Source organism: Heptranchias perlo, chromosome 14, assembly GCF_035084215.1.
Source record: "Heptranchias perlo isolate sHepPer1 chromosome 14, sHepPer1.hap1, whole genome shotgun sequence".
Taxonomy (NCBI): Eukaryota; Metazoa; Chordata; class Chondrichthyes; order Hexanchiformes; family Hexanchidae; genus Heptranchias; species Heptranchias perlo.
In genome coordinates this window covers 36,271,737-36,296,533 of record NC_090338.1, presented here as the reverse complement: position 1 = coordinate 36,296,533, position 24,797 = coordinate 36,271,737, and the positions used below count along the sequence as shown (strand labels likewise).

Below are 24,797 nucleotides of genomic sequence, written 5' to 3'. Positions count from 1 at the left end.
GGGGCTGAAAGGCCTACTGCTGTTCCTATGTTCCTAGAAATGGGCAAAGATGATTGTTACTGTGCATCTACAACTACTAAAAGAAGAAGAATTTGCATTTAAATAGCACCTTTCATGACCTCAGGACATCCCAAAACGCCTCACAGCCAATGAAGTACTTTTCAAGTGTAGTCACTGTTGTAATGTAGGGAAACGCAGCAGCCAATTTCCACACACCAAGGTCCCACAAATAGCAATGAGATAAATGACCACTTAAACTGTTATAGTGGAGGGAAAAATTGGTTGGGGTTGAGGGAAAAATGCTGGCAAGGATACCAGGGGAACTCCCTTGCTCTGCTTTGAATAGTGCCATGGGATATTTTACATCCACTTGAGAGGGCAATCGCGACCTCAGTTTAATGTCTCATCTGAAAGCTGGCACCTCCAACAGTGCAGCACTCCCTCAGCACTGCACTCGAGTGTCAGTTGAGATTGTATGCTCAAGTGCTGGAGTGGGGCTTGAACTTACAACCTTCTGACTCAGAGCCAAGAGTACTGCCACTGAGCCACGGCTGACACCTAATAAAAAGATTAAACCGTCATTATTATTCTCTAATTAATCTCAAAAACTAAATAATGAATATTAAGAGTTTTTAAATAAAAGCAATGACTTGAATGGGATAAATTTAGAGGATACTACAAATGGATTTTAATCATCAGTCTTCAGTCAAATTGGTAGACAGACATCGCTATTCAGTTGAGAAAAAACATAAGAACATAAACAGGAGCAAGACTAGGCCATATGGCCCCTCGAGCCTGCTCCGCTATTCAATAAGATCATGGTTGATCTTTGACCTCAACTCGACTTTCCACCCGATCCCCATATCCCTTGGAATCCAAAAATCTATCGATCTCAGTCTTGAATATACTCAACGACTCAGCATCCACAGCCCTCTGGGGTAGAGAATTCCAAATATTCACGACCCTCTGAGTGAAGAAATTCCTCCTCATCTCAGTCCTAAATGTCTGACTCCTTATCCTAAGACTGTCCCCTAGTTCTAGACTCTCCAGCCAGGGGAAACATCCTCTCAGCATCTACCCTGCAAGCCTTCTTAGAATCTTATATGTTTGAATGAGATCACCTCTCATTCTTCTAAACTCCAGAGAATATAGGCCCATTCTACTCAATCTCTCATCATAGGACAACCTAAAAGCAAAACTAAAAGCACGTCTCCAGTGGGTTGAACACAAAGCAAGAAAGGGTGGAGCCCTGGAAGAGTGTACAGCTTCCTTGTCCAATATTTGTTCTGAGGGGAGATTTGTCTTATGTGGAAGTGATAATCTTTGAGAAGAAATATGGAGAATATAGGGGCAAAATTGGACATTATTTAACTTGTTTTTCAGGTGCGAAACAGGTGACAAACTTACCAATATCGGGTACCGATCACGTGCCCATAGTTGTCCCAGGCCCCTGCTTAAAATGAAAATTGAGCCTATTACAATATTTAAATCCGCTTCCTTCGATTGTTTTTCCCTTTTGTGCAATTGGTTTGTGCCAATATCTGATTCGCTAATTCATAATTCCACCCAGCAAATCATGATGGGAACAGTCAGGAACCAGCCTACAGAAATTCTATTTAAAGGGACAACTACTTACTATGATACTTACAGTGTTCTGGCCCACTGTATACTTTAGTTAACAGTTTCAGGTTTACAATAGTTTTATTTGTCTTTCTTAGAGCTGCACTTCTATGTACATCACATAGTTGTGAAATGTTAGTTGATGCATTTTCATAGTCTGGCAACTGATATTTCTCTGTTCCTATGGCATAGTGACGTTTTCCTATAGTTTTCTGGTTTTAAAAATAAATATGTGACAAATTTACATCAGATAATATTAGTCACACATTGAGGTATTTGGATATCAAAACAGAAAATTGAAACTCAAGATGGTTCATAATTTGAACTCCTCAATGTGTTACTGCTTGCTAACATGCCCTAACCTAGGTTATCCCATGCAGCATATGGAGGTGGAGATCATGTGCTAGTTTTTTTTTGAGTTTTCAGAAAGTTGTTTTTTCCAGTGGTGAATGTTATGGGAGATGGTAGTCTCCTGCAAATGAAGTGCTATTGCATTGTATGATTTGAACTGCAACTTATTTGAATTAAAGCACTAGAAATCAAGAGCTGCTGTTATCTGAACTCACCAGCAGGTGTCATTCAGCTCCAGATTTTCACAACTGCACAAATTCAAAAAGTTCAGAATAGATCTGAATGCTTGTAATTTAAATCTACTTCAGCAAAACTTCAAGTCGCAAACCTAAATCGGATTGGTGCAAAATCTGCTAAGTATATTCATCAATTTCGATACTGTTTGCTTTGTTTATGTATAACTCCATGTACAAATTCCACTACCACCCCAGCAGATTGATGCTTCAGGCAAACAAGGCATTCAGGGATGTATAGATCCATTAGATTACAACAAAAATCAAAATGAACACACATTCATTGTTGCTAACTGCAACCAGTTTCAGCCCTCCGTTCACACCGTGCTCTCCGTGTTCAGGTCTTGGGACTTCACAATGCTTTGCCAGTTATTTTTGCTGCAAATGAGCTGATATTATCCATTCACAGAAGTAGCCAGTGGGCTACACATTATGCAGCAAGAGTGAGGCAGAGCCAGATATACTCTTTTAAGAGCACAAAGAAGGGGATTGGTAGATATGCTGTCATAAATTACATAGAACTTAGTAGCAAAATATATTATGTTTGAAAAGTTGGTTATGGAGAATTCTGAAAGTTATCTGGTCCAATTTGTTTTTACATTTTTATGTTCCGATGGCAGTTAATAAGATTGTGAATAATGGATGGATGTAAGTAACTGTGATTCAGAAGGCATACAAAAAAGAGCATACTTGGAAAGAATTTGCAGAACAATATCTAAATATCATAAGTATTTGATGGCAAAAAATATCGTAATCAATTGTAAATTGCTTTTATACAAACAATTCATGTTTTGTGTTTGCACTCTGGTATGAATATCAGAGTTGGGTGACATCAATTTTCATAAAAAGTAGGGCGAAGCAGACTAATGAATCATTATGAGGATAGGATGAGGGTCAAGATAGGTTTAACTAAGGAATGGTGAATGAGGGATTCGCAGTGAGAATGAAGTGCAAGGGCATTACATTGATATGAAGGTTGGGAGTAATGTGTGACATTAAAGGTGTGAGAGGGGAGATGGTATGGTGCGGATGAGGAATGAGTGGTGAGGAATGAGTGGTAGCAAATGTTACCCCGCTATTCAAGAAGGGAGGGAGAGAGAACACAGGGAACTACAGGCCAGTTAACCTGACATCGGTCGTCAGGAAAATGCTGGAATCCATTATTAAGGGAGTGTTAACAGGGCACTTAGAAAATAATAATATGATTAGGCAGAGCCAACATGGTTTTATGAAAGGGAAATCGTGTTTGACAAACCTATAAGAGTTTTTTGAGGATGTAACTAGCAGGGTAGATAAAGGGGAACCAGTGGATGTCATTAATTTGGATTTTCAAAAGGCATTCGATAAGGTGCCACATAAAAGGTTGTTACACAAGGTAAGAGCTCATGGGGTTGGGGGTAATATATTAGCATGGATAGAGGATTGGTTAAAGGACAGAAAACACAGATTAGGGATAAACGGGTCATTCTCAGGTTGGCAGGCTGTAACTAATGGGTTGCCGCAAGGATCGGTGCTTGAGCCTCAGCTATTTACAATCTATATTAATGACTTAGATGAAGGGACCGAATGTAATGTATCCAAGTTTGCTGACAAAGCTAGGTGGGAAAATAAGCTGTGAGGAGGACAGAAAGAGTCTGCAAAGGGATATAGACAGGGTAACTGAATGGGCAAGAAGGTGGCAGATAGAGTATAATGTGGGGAAAGGTGAGGTTATTCACTTTGGTAGGAAGAATAGAAAAACAAAATATTTTTTAAATGGTGAGAGACTATTAAATGTTGGTGTTCAGAGAGACTTGGGTGTCCTCGTACAAGAAACACAAAAAAGTTAGTATGCAGGTACAGCAGGCAATTAGGAAAGCAAATGGCATGTTGGCCTTTATTGCAAGGGGGTTGGAGTACAAGAGTAAGGGAGTCTTACTACAGTTGTACAGGGCTTTAGTGATACCTTACCTGGAGTACTGTGTACAGTTTTGGTCTCCTTATCTAAGGAAGGATATACTTGCCTTGGAGACGGTACAACGAAGGTTCACTAGATTAATTCCTGGGATGAGAGGGTTGTCCTATGAGGAGAGGTTGAGAAGAATAGGCCTGTACTGTCTGGAGTTCAGAAGAATGAGAGGTGATCTCATTGAAACATATTAGGGGGCTTGACAGGATAAATGCTGAGAGATTGTTTCTCCTGGCTAGAGAGTCTAGAACTGGGGGGCATAGTCGCAGGATAAGGGGTCAGCCATTCAAGAGTGAGATGAGGAGGAATTTCTTCAGGCAGAGGGTTGTGAATCTTTGGAATTCTCTACCCCAGAGGGCTTTAGATGCTGAGTCATTGAATATATTCAAGGCTGAGATGGATAGATTTTTGGACTCTAGGGGAATCAAGGGATATGGGGATCGGGCAGGAAAGTGGAGTTGAGGTCGAAGGTCAGCCACGATCTGACTGAATGGCAGAGCAGGGTTGAGGGGCCGCATGGCCTACTCCAGCTCCTATTTCTTATGTTCTTATGTGATGTTAAAGTTGGAGGTAGAGGTTATGTTGAGGATAAAGGTGATGGTGCGGGAACAGTGAGGGTTGGGGTTATAGGTGAGGGAATGGATGAGTGGTGCGGGTGAATGCTGGTGGTTAGTGAGGAGGGGTGAGAGTTATTTGAAATTTGATTGTGACTATCAGAAGAATCAATGTGTACCGATTACAGCAGCTCCACATAGATTTGCAGACTACTGGGTTGCCATTTCCTGATCCTGTTTTTTACGCAATAAAATACTGAATTCAATACTGAGTAAACTCTGCTCATCAGAGACCTCATGCGTCTCTGTGTCAGACCTACTCCTGTGGCAGACCCCTGTCTATGAGAGACTCTGTACATACATAAATGTTGCCCCTCTTTTTGTAAGACCAGTGTTTGAAGATATTGGTGTGGCAGAAGGCAATTTAACTGTCCTTTTGGACAATGGAGATTGGTATAACTGTAAAATGATTATTCCAGAAGTGTTGCAAGGTTATAAACTTAGTTCAGGTGACATCAGTAACCGTTAAACTTCACTCTCACAGTTTATTATTTCATCTAAACCCTTCAATAAGTTACTACCTAGCAGTGGTATCAATTATCCTATAATATGACTTTTATCACCACATACATGGTACAAAAGGTCTATGCTAGCATTGTGTATGGGGTAGGAGTGTGACTGCACTCTTAAGTAATATTGAACAGTATTTCAAATAATTTATAATACCATTTGTTTACTGCAGGCTGACTGTTGGCCGTTGCAGTCTGGTTGATTATTATTTTCATGCCTTACGATGGACAGTTCCAAATTATATTTTAAGGATAAATCAGTCATCGACTCTCAACTGGTACATGCCTTTTTAGCCTGTTTTGATGTAAAATCGCCAAGTATTGAAAACCCTGCTTCCCTTCATTTTAATCCTGTAGGATTAATCTAAACCCTCTGAACTCCTTGCAAGAGTGCCTAGAATAGAATTCTCAGGATCAGTGAAAGCACCCAAGGTCTGTGTGAAAATCCTCTTTTGTGAAGTGCAGTCAAGTCACAAAACTTGGATTTTTTTCACTTGAACTTCTAGTTGCTGTAGATTTGTTGTCACTGAGCTCAGATCTAATTAAGTGATACACAAGGACCAAGGACCTGAAGTCATGTGGTTCAGACACTAGGTGCATGAAGACATATCAAAAAGTTTCCTTTGACACTCATTAGTGTTGCTGAGCTCTCTTTGGGTTTCCTTCTCCTTAATGTTGAATTGCCGTGCATTTCAAAATTCTGGAAAATGCACCAAAAAAGTGTGAAAAGTCAAAATTTCTTGTGGGGGGGTGGGGGGTGGAGGGGACATATGCCCAGGTTCCCCAGGGAATTATTTTTACACCATCAGAGCATATTTCCCCTCTGCAAAGATTTCTAAATCCACCACAGCAAAAACTGTGTATTGCAGTTTTTCCTTTAATGCAATTGATGGAATATAGGGTATAGTTATAGCTAAAGTCAAGTTCATGACCCACTGCATTTTCATAATAACTACTTTCCGTGTGTCATATGTGAAGCCATTGGGTTTCAATTTGCACAAAACAACCCGAATTGTGAAATGCGATCCCATAACACTAATAAAAATCTTGAATCCAATGTAATTCAATCATCTTAAATCCGAAGCCATGGTCATTAGCCTTTATTCAGGGTTACTTTTCAATTGTACATTGTTTTTTTTTGAGTTCTCAGCTATTTTGGGTCTCTGTCAGCTTTTTTAAGTCATAGGTCAGCTTGCATGAATATTTTAAAAACAAGATAAATAAAAATAATAATCTATCTTTCTAGGTGCCACAGCACAGTTGAACAAAAACAGAAATGCACAAATTTTGGTCAAGATACTTCCAAAATGCCACAATACATATCCAAAACAAATTTAAAAAGAGCAAAATGTTCCACTCTGAAGTCATTTTATTTAAGCACCAATTGTGTGCAAATATGAATCCTACAAATTGGGCTACAGTTTGAAAAATTCAATACGCTGCAGACAGCTGTAAAAACAATGCCTTGGTTAAGTGTCTGTTCAGTTTGTGAATCCATTCCTGTTATATGCAACTTTCTGCTCTTTTCTTACTTCATATATATAACTGGATTCTACTGTGTAAATTTAATGAATGCAATAAAGGAAAATTGTGCCTTTTGCATCGATAACCATTAGCCGATGCTGTATCTATGTTACATTTGATTGTGTTTAAATTCCAAACAATTTGTTTAATATTTCTTAACCACACAATAATTATCTCCGCAGGGGGAGAGAGGTTACCTGGGCAAAAAAGGACTTAAGGGGCAGAAGGGAGAACAAGGCCCCCCTGGATTAGATCAACCTTGTCCAGTGGTATGTGATTTCTGCTTTATCTTAGAAATATGTCCACAAATTTATGATGTTCAAAGGAAAAAGCAAATTCTTTTTAAAAGGTTTATACTGTAGAACATCAATCGCACTCTATAACTACACTGTCAGACAATGCAGATGTAAAGGAAACAGTTTGAGACAGGTTATCTTCAATAGTAGGTGGTGGGCAAATAGCTTTGGGACATTCATGCTTTCCAGTTGTGTCAGAGATGTGGTATGTTGATACACTTCATGCATAACACCTTTACTGTAGTACGTTGAAAAATAAGGCCCTGCTTGGTTTCATACTACAGTAATTATTATTATCTGAAAATCTTAAATGTTACTTATTGTAGGTGTTGTGATTATATTTATGACAATCAATATTTTCTGACTGAACTGTGTTTATTCTGACTAAGAATGATTATACCTTTTGCAATGTGTATTGCTATCAGAAAAACTAATTAAATAAAACATTATCACTTGGAATAAGATTATTTTAATCTACCATTAAAGTAAGTTTGCCATATTTAAAATCCCCTAGTAAATGATTCTGATAGTAAATATATAAAATATCTGTGCTTTTACACTTTTATTTTGAGACTCAATTACTGACACTGGAAAACTTTCTGCATCTTGAAACTAATCAACATGTAAAAAGATACCCAGAACCTATTGCAATATACTCCTATATATTAGAGTCATAGAGTTATACAGCACGGATAGAGGCCCTTCGGCCCATCGTGTCCGCGCCGGCCATCAAGCCCAGTCTAATCTAATCCCATATTCCAGCATTTGGTCCGTAGCCTTGTATGCTATGGCATTTCAAGTGCTCATCCAAATGCTTCTTGAATGTTGTGAGGGTTCCTGCCTCCACAACCCTCTCAGGCAGTGAGTTCCAGACTCCAACCACCCTCTGGGTGAAAAAGTTCTTTCTCAAATCCCCTCTAAACCTCCCGCCTTTTACCTTGAATCTATGCCCCCTTGTTATAGAACCCTCAACGAAGGGAAAAAGCTTCTGAGTATCCATCCTATCTATGCCCCTCATAATTTTGTACACCTCAATCATGTCCCCCCTCAGCCTCCTCTGCTCCAAGGAAAACAAACCCAATCTTCCCAGTCTCTCTTCATAGCTGAAGCGCTCCAGCCCTGGTAACATCCTGGTGAATCTCCTCTGCACCCTCTCCAAAGCGATCACATCCTTCCTGTAGTGCGGCGACCAGAACTGCACACAGTACTCCAGCTGTGGCCTAACCAGTGTATTATACAGCTCCATCATAACCTCCTTGCTCTTATATTCTATGCCTCGGCTAATAAAGGCAAGTATCCCATATGCCTTCTTTACCACCTTATCTACCTGTTCCGCCGCCTTCAGGGATCTGTGAACTTGCACACCAAGATCCCTCTGACCCTCTGTCTTGCCTAGGGTCCTCCCATTCATTGTGTAGTCCCTTGCCTTGTTAGTCCCTCCAAAGTGCATCACCTCGCACTTTTCCGGGTTAAATTCCATTTGCCACTGTTCCGCCCATCTGACCAACCCATCTATATCGTCCTGCAGACTGAGGCTATCCTCCTCGCTATTTACCACCCTACCAATTTTTGTATCATCAGCGAACTTACTGATCATACCTTTTACATTCATATCCAAGTCGTTAATGTAGACCACAAACAGCAAGGGCCCCAGCACAGATCCCTGTGGTACCCCACTGGCCACAGGCTTCCAGTCACAAAAACAACCTTCGACCATCACCCTCTGCCTTCTGCCACTAAGCCAGTTTTGTATCCAAAGTGCCAAGGCACCCTGGACTCCATGGGCTCGTACCTTCTTGACCAGTCTCCTGTGCGGGACTTTATCGAAGGCCTTACTGAAATCCATGTATACCACATCCACTGCGTTACCCTCATCCACACGCCTAGTCACCCCCTCAAAAAATTCAATGCAGCTTCTGTCATAGCGCTAGTCATTTATGACTCACAACAGGGATTTTGTTGCTTTCTGTTAAACATAATTGTTATCATAATCCAATTGTGCCATACTTGTCACAGTGTAATAACATTAAGATTAATACTTTTGATTCTAAACAACTGATGGATTAATCTTCAAGATTACAGGACATCAAGCTACAGCCTCATACCAGGCGTAAACACTTCAATATAAAAATGCCTAGTGTATATCAGAAATGCCGCAATGTCCAAAAATGTTCTGCTTCCAAATAAACTACTGAGAAATTTAGATCCAGTAAGGCCCTCTTCTAGGTTTGTGCTCCTAATCTAGCATAGCACTACAGTGCAGTACTACTGGATTGATGTGTTTTCAGAGATGATATCCTTGAAGTGTGAAATTAAATGAGGCCCCACCCGCCCGTTCCTGTGATTTAAGGCTTTCTGACATGATAAGGCAGCATGATTATTTTATTTAAGCTACACATAAAAAGCAAATATTATGGCTTGTGCATAAACAGCATACTTGCTGTAAATTCCTCATTATTGCACACAAGAAGCAAAGCTATATAACCCATTTAAGACTGTCTTTCAGAAATGGTTCATCCTTCCTTACTCTTGTAATAAAAAGTGTGCCATTAATGTTCTCATTAAATAAACTCAAAGTTAAACCAATATGAACAAAAAAAGCAAAATACTGCAGATGCTGGAAATCTAAAATAAGAACAGAAATAGTCAGCAGGCCAGGCGAAAACAGACAAATTAACGTTTCAGGCATTCCAATTCTGATGAAGGGTCCACACCTGACATGTTAACTTATCTGTTCTCTCCACACATGCTGCCTGACCTGCTGAATTTTATCCAGCATTTTCTCTTTTTCTTCAAAATTCAAGCATCTTCGCTGTAAGGCAATCTTCAATATATACCATGGTTTCAACATGACTCCCAAAAGGATTATTATAAAGAGAATGTATGACTTAACCAGAATGAATTAGAGTTCATTCATTCATTATATCCATGTTTCTGTGTCCATTATAGGGCCCAGATGGTCTGCCGATTCCAGGATGTTGGCAAAAGGTAACATACTTATGCTTCCCTAATTCAGCCGGAACATTTAGTCACGAAGTTACATGTTTTTGAGTTTCTGAAATGAACCCACTAGCTTAATAAACACATGTTCAAGATTCGTTCAAAATGTGTGTCAGAAGACTGAGCAAAAAGCTGATTTAATCCATGACCTTGAACAAATAAAATCGAGAGATTGGAGATGCTAAGACAGTATCTGTAGATGTGAACCAGATATTATATAAGGACATAAGAAATAGGAGCAGGAGTAGGCCAATCGGCCCCTCGAGCCTGCTCCGCCATTCAATAAGATCATGGCTGATCTGATCCTAACCTCAAATCTAAAGAACACAAGAAGTGGGAGCAGGACCCGGCCACTCAGCCCCTGGGCCCGCTCCGCCACCCACAGGGCCTTGACCGATCCGAACTCAGCTTCATGTCCAATTTCCTGCCCGCTCCCCGTAACCCCTAATTCCCTTTACTTCTAGGAAACTGTCTATTTCTGTTTTAAATTTATTTAATGATGTAGCTTCCACAGCTTCCTGGGGCAGCAAATTCCACAGACCTACTACCCTCTGAGTGAAGAAGTTTCTCCTCATCTCAGTTTTGAAAGAGCAGCCCCTTATTCTAAGATTATGCCCCCTCGTTCTAGTTTCACCCATCCTTGGGAACATCCTTACCGCATCCACCCGATCAAGCCCCTTCACAATCTTATATGTTTCAATAAGATCACCTCTCATTCTTCTGAACTCCAATGAGTAGAGTCCCAATCTACTCAACCTCTCCTCATATGTCCACCCCCTCATCCCCGGGATTAGCCAAGTGAACCTTCGTTGTACTGCCTCGAGAGCAAGTATGTCTTTTCTTAAGTATGGACACCAAAACTGTACGCAGTATTCCAGGTGCGGTCTCACCAATACCTTATATAACTGCAGCAATACCTCCCTGTTTTTATATTCTATCCCCCTAGCAATAAAAGCCAACATTCCGTTGGCCTTCTTGATCACCTGCTGCACCTGCATACTAACTTTTTGATTTTCTTGCATTAGGACCCCCAGATCCCTTTGCACTGCAGTACTTTCCGGTTTCTCGCCATTAAGATAATAACTTGCTCTCTGATTTTTCCTGCCAAAGTGCATAACCTCACATTTTCCAATATTGTATTGCATCTGCCAAATCTCCGCCCACTCACCCAGCCTGTCGATATCCCCTTGTAGGTTTTTTATGTCCTCCTCACTCTCTACTTTCCCTCCCATCTTTGTATCATCTGCAAACTTTGATATGTTACACTCAGTCCCCTCCTCCAAATCGTTAATATAGATTGTAAAGAGTTGGGGACCCAGCACCGACCCCTGCGGAACACCACTGGCTACTGGTTGCCAGTCCGAGAATGAACCATTTATCCCAACTCTCTGCTTCCTGTTAGATAACCAATCCTCCACCTATGCCAGAATATTACCCCCAATCCAGTGATTCTTTATCTTGAGCAATAATCTTTTATGTGGCACCTTGTCGAATGCCTTCTGGAAGTCCAAATACACCACGTCCACTGGTTCCCCTTTATCCGCCCTGTACGTTATGTCCTCAAAGAACTCAAGCAAATTTGTCAGACATGACTTCCCCTTCATAAAGCCATGCTGACTTTGTTCTATTAAATTATGTTTATCTAAATGTTCCGTTACTGTCTCCTTAATAATAGACTCCAAAATTTTACCCACCACAGATGTTAGGCTAACTGGTCTATAATTTCCAGCCTTCTGCCTACTACCCTTTTTAAATAAGGGAGTTACATTAGCAGTTTTCCAATCTGCCGGGACCTTTGCCGAGTCCAGAGAATTTTGGAAAATTATTACCAAAGCATCCACAATCCCTACTGCCACTTCCCTCAAGACCCTAGGATGTAAGCCATCAGGTCCAGGGGATTTATCCGCCTTGAGTCCCATTATTTTACTGAGTACCAATTCCTTAGTGATTTTAATCATATTTAGCTCCTTCCCCCCCCCTTAGAGCCCCCTGTTTGTTCAATGTTGGGATATTCTTAGTGTCCTCTACCGTAAAGACTGAAACAAAATATTTGTTCAGCATTTTTGCCATCTCCATGTTTCCCACCATTAATTTCCCAGTCTCATCCTCTAAGGGACCTACGTTTGCCTTAGCCACCCTTTTTCTTTTTATATAACTGTAGAAACTCTTGCTATCTGTTTTTATATTTTTTGCTAATTTATTTTCATAATCTATCTTCCCTTTCTTAATCAATCCTTTAGTTACTTTTTGCTGTCTTTTGAAGACTTCCCAATCTTCTATCCTCCCACTAAGTTTGGCTACCTTATATATCCTTGTTTTTAGTCGGATACTATCCTTGATTTCTTTACTTAGCCTCGGATGGCTGTCTTTTCTTTTACACCCTTTTTTCCTCAGTGGAATATTTTTTTTTTGAAAGTTGTAAAATAACTCCTTAAGTGAACACCACTGCTCATGTACCGTCTTACCCTTTAATCTATTTTCCCAGTCCACTTTAATCAATTCCGCTCTCATACCATCATAGTCTCCTTTATTCAAGCTCAGTACGCTTGTTTGAGAAACAACCTTCTCACCCCCTAATTGGATATGGAATTTAACCATGTTATGGTCACTCATTCCAAGGGGATCCTTAACTAGGACATTATTAATTAATCCTGGCTCATTACACAGGACCAGGTCCAAGGTTGCTTGCCCCCTTGTAGGATCAGTTATATACTGCTCAAGAAATCCATCCCTAATACACTCAATAAACTCTTCAAGGCTGCCCTGCCCAATTTGATTTGTCCAGTTAATATGATAGTTAAAATCCCCCATAATTATAGCTGTTCCCTTATTACATGCCCCGACTATTTCCTGATTAATACTTCTTCCAGCAGAGTTGCAACTATTAGGAGGCCTATATACTACGCCCACTAGTGTTTTTTTCCCTTTATTATTCCTTATCTCTACCCAAACTGTTTCATTATCCTGATCCTTTGTCCCAATATAATTTCTCTGTATTACAGTGATTCCTTCCTTTATTAACATAGCCACCCCACCTTCCCTTCCTTCCTGCCTGTCCTTCCTGGTTGTTAAATACCCTGGCATAATTAATTCCCAGTCATTGTCACCCTGGAGCCATGTTTCTGTAATGCCACAAGATCATACCCATACGTAGTTATTTGTGCCGTTAACTCGTCCATTTTGTTACGAATGCTACGTGCATTCAGATAAAGAACTTTCAAATATGTTTTGTGACACTTAGTTCCTGCTTTTTCCTTTTTTAACACTTTACCTTTTACTCCATACCTTCTGTCCCTTCCTGACACGCTTTCCTCTGTCTCCCTGCTCAGGTTCCTAACCCCCTGCCACTTTAGTTTAAACCCTCCCCAACAGCTCTAGCAAACACTCCCCCTAGGACAGCGGTCCCGGCCCTGCCCAGGTGCAGACCGTCCGGTTTGTACTGGTCCCACCTCCCCCAGAACCGGTTCCAATGCCCAAGGAATTTGAATCCCTCCTCCTTGCACCACTCCTCTCGCCACGTATTCATTTGAAATATCCTCCTATTTCTACTCTGACTAGCATGTGGCACTGGTAGCAATCCTGAGATTACTACCTTTGAGGTCCTATTTTTTAATTTACCTCCTAACTCCCTATATTCCGCTTTTAGGACCACGTCCCCTATTTTACCTATATCGTTGGTGCCTATGTGCACCACGACAGCTGGCTGTTCGTCCTCCCCCTCCAAAATGTTCTGTAGCCGCTCCAAGACGTCCTTGACCCTTGCACGAGGGAGGCAACACACCATCCTGGAGTCTCGGTTGCGGCCGCAGAAACGCCTATCTATTCCCCTTACAATTGAGTCCCCTATCACTATAGCTCTTCCAATCTTTTTCCTCCCAGCCTGTGCAGCAGAGCCACCCATGGTGCCAGGAAGTTGGCTGCTGCTGCCTTCCCCTGATAAGTCATTCCCCCCAACAGTATCCAAGTGGTATATCTGTTTGAGAGGGGGATGGCCACAGGGGACACCTGCACTACCTGCCTGCACCTCTTACTCTGCCTGGTGGTCACCCATTCACTTCCTGCCTGTACACCCTTTACCTGCGGTGTGACCAACTCGCTAAACGTGCTATCCACGTGGTTCTCAGCATCGCGAATGCACCAGTATGTATCCATCCGCAGCTCCAGTGCCGCAATGCGGTCTGTCAGTAGCTGCAGCTGGATACACTTCCTGCACACATGGTCGTCAGGGATATAAAAGAATGCCTAGGTGAAAATGGATTTACAAAATGATCATAATATTAGTTCATCTCTCGCGGCATTACACTTGGGGAGTGAAGACCGTGTGTTGTCTTCAAATGAAACAGGGTTGAAGGAAGGAGGAATAATTGGATTAGGCAGCACAGATTTATTTCAGTCCCCATTTTAAAGTCATAAATTCTGTCCTTAATTTTGTATTTCAATTATAAATTCATAGTTCCACATTATAATGTAAACTTGATACAGATCAGCCATTATCTAACTGAATCGCGGAACAGACTCGAGGGGCTGAATGGTCTACTCCTGTTCCTATGTTACCACACAGTAATTACACCCTCCTGCCAGTGTTGGCACTGCAGTGCCTCCACTGGGGGAAGATGTAATTAGAGCCTGACAAGTTTACATTGGCAGTTTCCACTGTAAATGTGGACATAGGAATTTATAATAGAAAAAAGTTGATAGGAAGTGTATGAAGACATAAGATTTTTAATATATTATATACTTTTTTGTTACTAGCAGGAAAGTAGAGTTGTTTCTCTGCAGCATAGGCTGAGGAGCTGGGGAGAAGCAAAACTAAGGCTTAACAGCACCACTTCTGGTAAGAGGGTATAACTACAATATGAAAAGTTTACATAGACAATTACCATTATAAATGTGGAGAGAGAAATTTATAATGGAAAAAGTTAGCATGAAAGTGCAACAGAAACATGACAACAGGAAGTAAGGTTTTATAGACAAGAAGTACACACAGACATAAAGGCCCTCTGAGCGGCGAATGAACGGTCCCGTCGCTGTTTAGACTTGCACTTACCCATAAACTTTTCTTGTTTTTATTCATGGCAAGTTCCTGTCATGGGGCGCGGAATCCAAAACGGCTCCCCCTACAGGGCATCTGGGACCTGTGTGAATGGGGCAAGCAACTATCTATCCCCTTAACCAATCAGATTAAAGCATCTGATGAGCAGCCAAGAGTGAGAACCAGGAAGTGCAAGTTAGAATAGTGAATTCAATGTACAGAAAGCAAAATAAAGAGGGGATAAGAAAATATTGAATTACGAGACAGAGATAAAAGTGACAAAAAGAAAATGTAAAAAAATAAAAAAAAATTTTTTTAAATGTCCAACTACAATTAAAATCTGAAGGAATGAGCCTCCACACCTGTAGAAGTAAATTTTCAGTGCCAAAGAGGTTGTTTGGCAGTCATTAAGATTTATCATGCCGTTAAAAGTGAGCTTAGACTTAAAAAAGCTTAACATACTTTTTTTTGGCCAGATTAGTTTGTATCCATCAGGTCAATGCAGAAACTTCACACTGTTCCATTCATCTGAACGGTAAATCAGCTGTCGAGATGCCATTCTCACAAAGCTTTGAGAGGAGCAGGGCATCTGGTAGAGCAACTTCCGGATTTCCGCGTTTAACTGCGCATGTGCGGTCCCCGGAAGTTGCTCTACCATTTGCACAGAAATAATGGTGAGCCCTGTTAGGCCCGTGTTATTTTTGCAGAAAAATCCGGCCCAAAATTTTTTATATGTTATAGTTTTTAATTTCTTATGTCTACTGAGGAGACTATACTTGCCAGGTTGGCCATATTTTATTTCATTTCTCATCCAGTTTTCTTTGCTTACCCCTTCTGTCCCGAAAGCAGCAACCCATCTTATAGTACCCAGTTGGAGGATTAGAAGGCTATTTTGTGCCCGATAAACAGGCACTACGTGGCCGAATTTCTAGACTGACATTTTTTATAGTCAGAATGAAACATTAGTTACTAGGGGGGGCGGGGGGAAGAAAGAAGGAAAAGAGAAAGACTTGTATTTATATAGCGTCTTTCACAACCTCAGGACATCCCAAAGTGTTTTACAATCAATGAAGTACTTTTGATGTGTAGTCACTGTTGTAATGTAGGAAACTTGGCAGCCAATTTGCACACAGCAAGCTCCCACAAACAGCAATATGATAATGACCAGATAATCTGTTCTTTTTTTGTGATGTTGGTTGAGAGATAAATGTTGGCCAGGACACCTCCCCTGCTCTTCTTCAAAAGTGCTGTGAGATCTTTTACATCCTCCTGAGAGGGCAGACAGGGCCTCAGTTTAACATCTCATCTGAAGACGGCATCTCTGACAGTGCAGTATTCCCTTAATGCTGCATTGGAGTATCTGCCTGGATTTTGTGCTCAAATCTCTGGAGTGGGACTATGAACCCACAACCTTCTGACTCAGAGGCACAAGTGCTACCGACTGAGCCACAGCTAGGGAAGGGGGAGAATCAGCGGCAGTGGGTTCACAATGGTATGTTTAGGTCCATTCAATTTGCCTTCCATAATTGATGAGTTTTGGTGTTTTTTGTAGTATGTTAAGGAAGCTACCTAGGGGATGGGGAAAACCCATGGAGCATATCCTGGCAGCCCTGTCTTCCTAACTGAAGAATACATGAATACACATAGACCGGAATGTCCTTGAAGCTAGTCCCACTGTATCGTCGTAAACGGGGGTTTACCCCGCACTTCTGGTGGCACAGAGTGACCAGCTCCGAGGAAATTCCCAGCCATAGAATTTACTGGGGAAATTACACATCTATCTATAATCTATATATTCAAAATCATATCTGTGCACACTTACTGTCAACTTTACCCATTAGAAATACCTATGTCCACATTTGTAATGGAGACTGCCTGTGTAAACGTGTCATGCTATAATTACACCCTCCTCCAGTTGCCACAAGTTTTGCTATTTAACCAGGGTGGTGAGAATGTGGAACATGCTACCACATGGAGTGGTTGAGGCAAGTAGCATAGATGCCTTTAAGGAGAAGCTAGATCAGTACATGAGGGAGAAAGGAATAGGATATGTTGATAGGGTGAGATGAAGTGAGGTGGGACGAGACTCGTGTGGAGGATAAACACTGACATAGACCCGTTGGACTGAATGGCCTGTATCTGTGCTGTTAATTCTATGTAACCAGAAATAAAAATACATAAAATCAAGGTATTATATTAAAATAAGGACAGAATGTATGATTTTAAAACAGGAATTGAATTACATCTGCATTCCTGAGCCCAATTGCTCCCCGGCTTCTTATCCCGTCTCACTTGAAATCTACACCTGGTCTTGCCTTCCCTGTGTGCAATACCACAGAATCTCAGCTAGTATTAAGAAGCAACTTCAGCTTGATTTTAATTATTTTTAAACATCTGTGGAAGATAGTGCATGTATGATGAAATCCATCAGTGAATATAAGTCACAATATATCCATTAAGATCTTTCAAATGGAATATGTCAGGTTGGAGTGAAATTCTAAACCTTTAACAAACTTTCCATAGTCAGCAGATTTGATTTTGATTTGAGCTGACACTTATTCCACAACTGAACTAAAAATGTTCCATTACATCTTTTGGGGGATCAAATATCAGTTCTCACTCATGTTAAAATGAATCAAGGTTTTAATCATTTGTTTCTGTTCTATTCTGCTGATAATTCCATGATCTCATTTATTATTCAATACTATAAGCCACCCAAATAGTGGGAAGGAGATAAAGGAGAACATTTGCAAGCAAATTACAGAAAGAAGCAAGAACTATAGAGTAGTGATAATGGGGACTTCAATTATCCCAAAATAGGCTGGGACATTAACAGTGTAAAGGGCAAAGAGGGGGAGGAATTCTTGAAATGTGTTCAAGAGAACTTTCTGGAACAGTATGTTTCCAGCCCAACCAGGAAGGAAACAGTGCTGGGATCTAGTTCTGGGGAATGAAGTGGGGCATGTTTCGGTGGGGGAGCATTTGGGGAATAGTGATAGTAATATCATTAGGTTTAGAAGAATTTAGAATAATTAAAAGGACAAGGAACAATCAAATGTGAAAATGCTTAACTGGAGGAGGGCAAATTTCAGTGAGTTAAAAAGGGATCTTGCCCAGGGTCAAAAATTGGTAGACAAAACAGTAACTGAACAATGAGAGATCGTCAAGGAGGAGTTAGTTCGGGTACAGAGTAGACAATAGGGAAAGAAAGGGCATTCAAAGCTAGAGTTCCCTGGATGACTAAAGATACAGAGATTAAAATGAAACAGAAAAAGGAGGCGTATGATGAATCTAAGGTTGGTAATACAGTAGAAAACCAGGCTGAATACAGAAAGTACACTGGAGATCTAAAAAAGGGAATGAGAAGGGCAAAAAGAGAGTATGAGAATAGATTAGCAGCTAACATAAAAGGGAACCCAAAAGTGTTTTATAAACATCTGAAAGGGTCATCAAAGGAAGCATGGGACCGATTAGCGACAAAAAAGGAGATCTTCTTGTGGAGGCAGAGGGCATGACTGAGGCACTAAATGAATACGTTGCAACCGTCTTCACTAGAGAAGAGGATGATGCCATTGTAACAGTAAAGGAGGAAGTAGTAGCGATATTGGATAGGATGAAAATAAAGAGGTACTTAAAAGATTGGCATTACTCAAAGTAGAAAAGTCACCAGGTCCAGATGAGATGCATCCTAGGTTGCTGAGGGAAGTAAGGGTGGAAATTGTGGAGGCTTTGGCCACAATCTTCCAATCTTCCTTAGATATGGGGATGGTGCCACAGGACTGGAGGATTGCAAATGTTACACCCATGTTCAAAAAGCGGAGAGGGATAAACCCGGCAATTACAGGCCAATCAGCCTAATGTCGGTGGTGGGGAAACTTCTGAGACAATAATCTGGGACAAAATAATTTGGCACTTGGAAAAGTATGGGCTAATAAATGAAAGTCAGCTCGGATTTGTTGAAGGAAAATCGTATTTGACTAACTTGATTGAGTTCTTTGATGAAGTAACGGAGAGTGTTGATGAGGATAGTGCGGTTGATGTGTATATGGACTTTCAAAAGGCATTTGATAAAGTAGCACATAATAGACTTGTTAACAAACTTAAAGCCCATGGAACAGTGGCAGTGTGGATACAAAATTGGCTAAGGGACAGAAAGCAGAGAGTAGTGGTGAACGGTTGTTTTTTAGATTGGAGAGAAGTTCCCCAGGGGTCAGTATTAGGACACTGCTCTTTTTGATATATATTAATGACCTGGACTTAGGTATAGAGGGTATTATTTCAAAGTTTGCAGATGACATGAAACTCAGAAATGTAGTAAACAATGTGGAGGATAGTAACAGACTTCAGGAGGACATAGACAGACTAGTGAAATGGGCAGACATATGGCAGATGAAATTTAATGCAGAGAAGTGTGAAGTGATGCATTTTGGTAAGAAGAATGAGGAGAGGCAATATAAACTAAATAGTACAATTTTAGAGGAGTGCAGGAACAGAGGCCTGGGGGTGCACACACACAAATCTTTGAAGGTGGCAGGACAAGTTGAGAAGGCTGTTTAAAAAAGCATATGGGATCCTGGGCTTTATTAATAGAGGCATAAAGTACAAAAGGAAGGAAGTTATGCTAAACCTTTATAAAGCAGTGGTTAGGCCTCAGCTGGAGTAGTGTGTTCAATTCTGGGCACCACACTTTAGGAAGGACATCAAGGCCTTAGAGAGGATGCAGAAGAGATTTACTAGAATGGTGCCAGGGTGAGGGACTTCAATTATGTGGAGAGACTGGAGAAGTTGGAGTTGTTCTCCTTAGAACAGAGAAGATTAAGGGGAGAATTGATAAGGTGTTCAAAATCATGAACAGTTTTGACACAGTATATAAAGAGAAACTGTTAAAAGAAGTTAGGGAAGAGATAGCAGAGGCACTTTTACATATATTTAAAGATTCATTAGAAAAGGGAATCGTGCCAGAGGACTGGCGGACAGCTAATGTGATTCCTATTTTTAAAAAGGGAGATAGAACAGGTCCAGGGAACTATAAACCAATTAGCTAACATCAGTGGTAGAAAAGATAATGGAATCTTTACTCAAAGATGTAATAGAAAAACATCTAGAGAACAAAAATATAAGAGTAGTCAGTATGAATTTCAGAAGGGAAAGTCGTGCTTGACCAACCTTAATGAATTCTTTGAAGAAGTAACAGAAAGAGTAGGCAAGGGTAATACAGTAGATGAAATATATTTGAATTTTCAAAAGAACTTTGATAAGATACCACATTATAGACTCATGACTAAGGTCAGAGCATGTGGAGTCAGAGGACAGGTAGCAGAATGGATAGCAAACTGGCTATAAAACAGAAAACAGAGAGTCGGGGTTGAGGGTAGCTACTCAGACTGGCAAAAGGTGGGAAGTGCTGTTCCGCAGGGATTGGTGCTGGGACCACTGTTGTTTACCATTTATATCAATGATTTCTACTTGGGAATCGGAAGTGCAATTTCAAAATTTGCAAATAACACGAAATTGGGGGGTGTAGTTAATATAAAGGAAGAATGCATTAAAATGCAAGAAGACATTAATAAACTTGCAGAATGGGCATGTGATTGGCAAATGAATTTCAATTTAGATAAATGTGAGGTGGTGCATTTTGATAGTAAAAGTAAGGAGGTCACATACTGCTTGGATAATAAGAGTCTAAATGGGGTAGAGGAACAAAGGGATCTGGGGGTACAGATACTCAAATCACTAAGAGTAGTGACACAAATTAATAAGGCCATAAAAAAAGCAAACCAAGCACTGGGGTTCATTTCTAGAGGGATAGAATTGAAAAGCCGAGAAGTTTTATTAAACTTGTATAGAACCTTGGTTAGACCACACATGGAGTGCAGTGCACAGTTCTGATCTGCATATTATAAAAAGGATATAGAGATTTGGAGAAGTTGCAAAAAAGATTCACAAGGATGATACCAGAACTGAGAGGATATCCTTATCAGGAAAGGCTAAACAAGCTGGAACTTTTTTCTCTAGAAAAGAAGGCAGAGGGGTAACCTTATAGAGGTCTTTAAGATAATTAAAGAGTTTGATAGGGTAGTCAGAAAAAATGTTTCCACTTGTGGGGGAGTCCAAAGCAAAAGGTCATAAATATAAGATAGTCACTAATAAATCCAATAGGGAATTCAGGAGAAACTTCTTTTCCCAAAGAATGGTAAGAATGTGGAACGCGCTACCTCAAGGAGTAGTTGAGGCAAATAGCATAGATACATTTAAGGGGAAGCTAGATAAGCACACAAAGGAGAAAGGAATAGAAGGGTATGCTGATAGGGGAAGATGAAGTAGGGAGGGAGGAAGCTCGTGTGGAACATAAACGCCGACATAGGCCAGTTGGGCCGAATGACCTGTTTCTGTGCTGTAGATTCAATGGGCTTCATTTTAGCACCCGCTATTGGGTGCGTTCCTGACGGGGGGGCTCCCAAAATCGGGGAATCCCGGAGCGGGTCGGGAGCCCGGCTCCAACCCGCCCACTTCCGGGTTCCCCACAGACGCGCCGACGTGCGTGCGCAGCCCCCGCATGTGGGAATCCCGCAGGCAATTAAAGCCAGCGGGATGCCACTTGACAATATTTATCTAGCTATTTCAGGTCATTAACAGACCTGATTAAGGGATTATGTGAGGAGGGGTGGGATTTTAGAGACAACTGGGACTGTTTCCCATACTGGGGGAAACACTCCAAGTTGAAATGGACGTGTTGCAGCTGTCAGCCTGTGGCAGCTGCAAAGGTCCATTTGACAGGTGGGGGGGGGGGGGAGACCCTCACTCATTGCAGGAGGCCACTCTGTCACTTGGGACAAAGTTTGGCCTCTACCACCCTCCTCCTGACAAGAAAATTCACCAACTTGCACACTTACCCCGGGGTCCAGAGACATGTACCTACCTTGCGGACCCCCTCAGATGTACATCTTGCGGATGGGAGCCACCATAGCTGCAGTCATGACTTCCTCGGAGGGCGAACAGCCTCACCAGCCTCGCCGGCCACGCCATCCACCTCTGACAAGTGGAGCTCCACAACAGAGTGCTGTGACACATCCACCTGCACAGCAGGAGGGAGGGCAACCGCAGAGAGAGATGCGTCGCAGAGGGCACTACCCTCGCCACAGGGTCCACAGACCGAGGCGCAGCTTCCTGGACCTCTCTGAGGAGCAGTGCACATGGAAGCTCAGAGTCACTCGACATGTAGTCGTGGACATCTGCAGCCTCCTTCATGCTGAGCTGCTCCCAGCTGGCCCGAGCACCATCTTCTTACCTGTCGCTGTGAAAGTCACCACTGCCCTCAACAACTTCTCCTCCTCATCCTTCCAGGGTGCCACCGGGGACATCGCCGACGTCTCTCAGTCATCTGCACAAAAGAGCCCTGCAAATACACCTACACCCACTCTGCAGTGACACAATGGGTGGCATCAGGTGTGGGTCTTCATTGTGATCCTCAGGAAAGGGCATTATTGCACAAATCAGACAAGATTCGCAAAGATGTGGCAGTAGTGGTGCCAATATAATATGTAATGTGAGTTGGTCAGAAATTCAATATAAGTAAAAACCATGACAAACCCTCAAACACCCTTGTACATCCCCTTCATGCTCACGACACATTTGCCTTACGCTTCCTACTGCACATATGTGATGCATGCCCTGTGGCTGCAGCACAGGTAGTGGCAGGTTGAGTGAGGCTGACTGTGAAAGAGATGCATGAGAGGGTGAGTATGAGATAGAGCCATGAGATTGTATGAGGATTGGGTTGAGTGGTAGTGGTGGGATGAGTACTGGCGAGGTGAGTAAGTGCAGGTAAGATGAGGATGAGGTTTGAATGGGTATGAGGGGTGATGTGACAGAGTAGTGTTGGCAGTGCAGGAGGAGATGTGGGGTGGGGGTGGTGATGGGGCAGATGGAGTGTAGGGGAATGAGGAAGTGTACTCACTTTGGCTGACCTACTTAGGTCATTGCAGCGCCTCCTGCACTGTATGCAGGTGGGCGATATGTTGGTGGTGCAGGTGACCTCCTCTGCCACCTCGAGCCAGGCCTTCCTGGTGGCAGAGGCAGGCCGCTTCCTCCCACCCGCCGGGGGGACGATCTCTGTCCTCCCCTCCTCCTCACCCCATCTAATGATACCTGGAGTGAGGCATCATTAAACTGGGAGCAGCCTTCCCCCGGGCTGCTCCATGCTGTAATTTTTGCTATTTGTTGCAGCATCTGTCAGTGGAGGACTGCCCCTTTAAATGGAGCTCCTCCAGCTGACAGAGCTTGCTGCGCATGCGCAGTCCGCCCGCCGCGCAGATCAGCAGTGGGAAACCCGGAAGACCAGGTAAGTGGATCCAATTAGGCTGCGATCACGCGGGGGGCAGACTGATTTCGCCGGGCGCGTTACCCACACGCCCAATAGCCCCCCCCGCCGCGAACCCGCAGCCCTGGTAACATCGAGCCCAATGTAATGTACTGGCTAAATAACTTCCAATAGGGGTCACTGGTTAGCAATCAAGAGCAGGGTCCCTGCCAAATTTTCACCTTCCTATCTCATGAATACTGGGGCATCTGTATTTGCCCTAAGTGCTGAACTGGCTGAGATCAGTTAGTTCAGCACATCCAGGAATCGAACCTGGGACCTGTCTATGTGGCTTGGTGGAACAAATATGATTCTGATTTTGATAGCAACATTATCACAATTTATCAATAGATTTTTAATTTCAAATTTGAACCTTTTTATTTTGGACGATCATTAAACATGCCATCTTGCTGAAATTTGTATTTATAACCAAATCATTATTTTGTGCTTTTTTTCAGTGATTACTAACCAACGAGCAAGGAGTGTGTACATAATATATCTTTTGTGCTTCAACACTTTGTAAAGAAACTCAGCTGATAATATATTGAGCCTTGCATATCTGACAAGGGTGGAGGTGTATGGTACAGAATATTATTCTTGAACTTAGCCTGAAAATTGTGGATTCAAAAATAACCAAATAAGCTTCAGCGGTGGAACTAAATTATACTGATAGCTACTTATGCTGCTGCATATTACTTAGGCTGTAACCTTGTCAACGACCCATTTATTCACTCAACCATAAATTGAAGATTCCATACATGATCTGAATAGTTTGATTTCGAATTGCATAATATTCCAATGAACTTTAAACTTTTATCCATTTTTGCTAAAAGGGGGAGGAAAGCAACACAACTTAGCTACAAGTTGAAAAGAAATAAACCTCACACTCCTATTTGTGAACATGGAAGCTAAAAATTAAATTTTTGGGGGGGTTCTTTCCTAGGTGAACATAGCACGACTGTGTTACTGGTAACTTCAACAGGATATGTGCATTAGTTACTTTTGGAGACAGCCAGGCCTCTACATTAGGCATTGTGATAGTAAATGTCTAGCAATGAAAACGAGTGTTTGATACTTTAAATGACATCATCAAAAGTCACTCAATAGAAGTTCCAGCGTCTGCTATGATGCATTCTAAGACATATAGAAAACTAATTAGGGCCGATTTTAACTTCGGAGAGAGGGCAGGTGACAAGCAGAGCGGACAGGCTGCCTGCCTGTTCTTTCTGGCATGAGGCCCAAGCCATTTTGAGGCCTGGGCCTAACTTACATGCCACCAGCGAGCTGTATGCGCTAAGTTGGCACCTTGCT

At 41.8% G+C, this 24,797-nt stretch overlaps 1 protein-coding gene and 1 long non-coding RNA gene across 2 annotated transcripts in view; both read left to right on the top strand.

Moving 5' to 3' along the window:
- The window catches only part of LOC137332206 (collagen alpha-1(XXIII) chain-like), a 236,989-nt gene extending 231,754 nt beyond the window's left edge, over positions 1 to 5,235 (top strand). The window contains exon 18 of the mRNA XM_067995902.1: positions 5,099 to 5,235. Within this exon, the coding sequence (XP_067852003.1) occupies positions 5,099 to 5,235 (137 nt within the window). The remainder of the gene's footprint in view (positions 1 to 5,098) is intronic.
- A 1,744-nt stretch (positions 5,236 to 6,979) lies between these two features.
- On the top strand, positions 6,980 to 24,215 carry LOC137332115 (uncharacterized). Its single transcript, XR_010965587.1, has 3 exons — positions 6,980 to 7,068; positions 10,045 to 10,083; positions 23,945 to 24,215. It is a non-coding gene; the product is annotated as an uncharacterized lncRNA (long non-coding RNA).
- Positions 24,216 to 24,797: the final 582 nt, after the last annotated feature.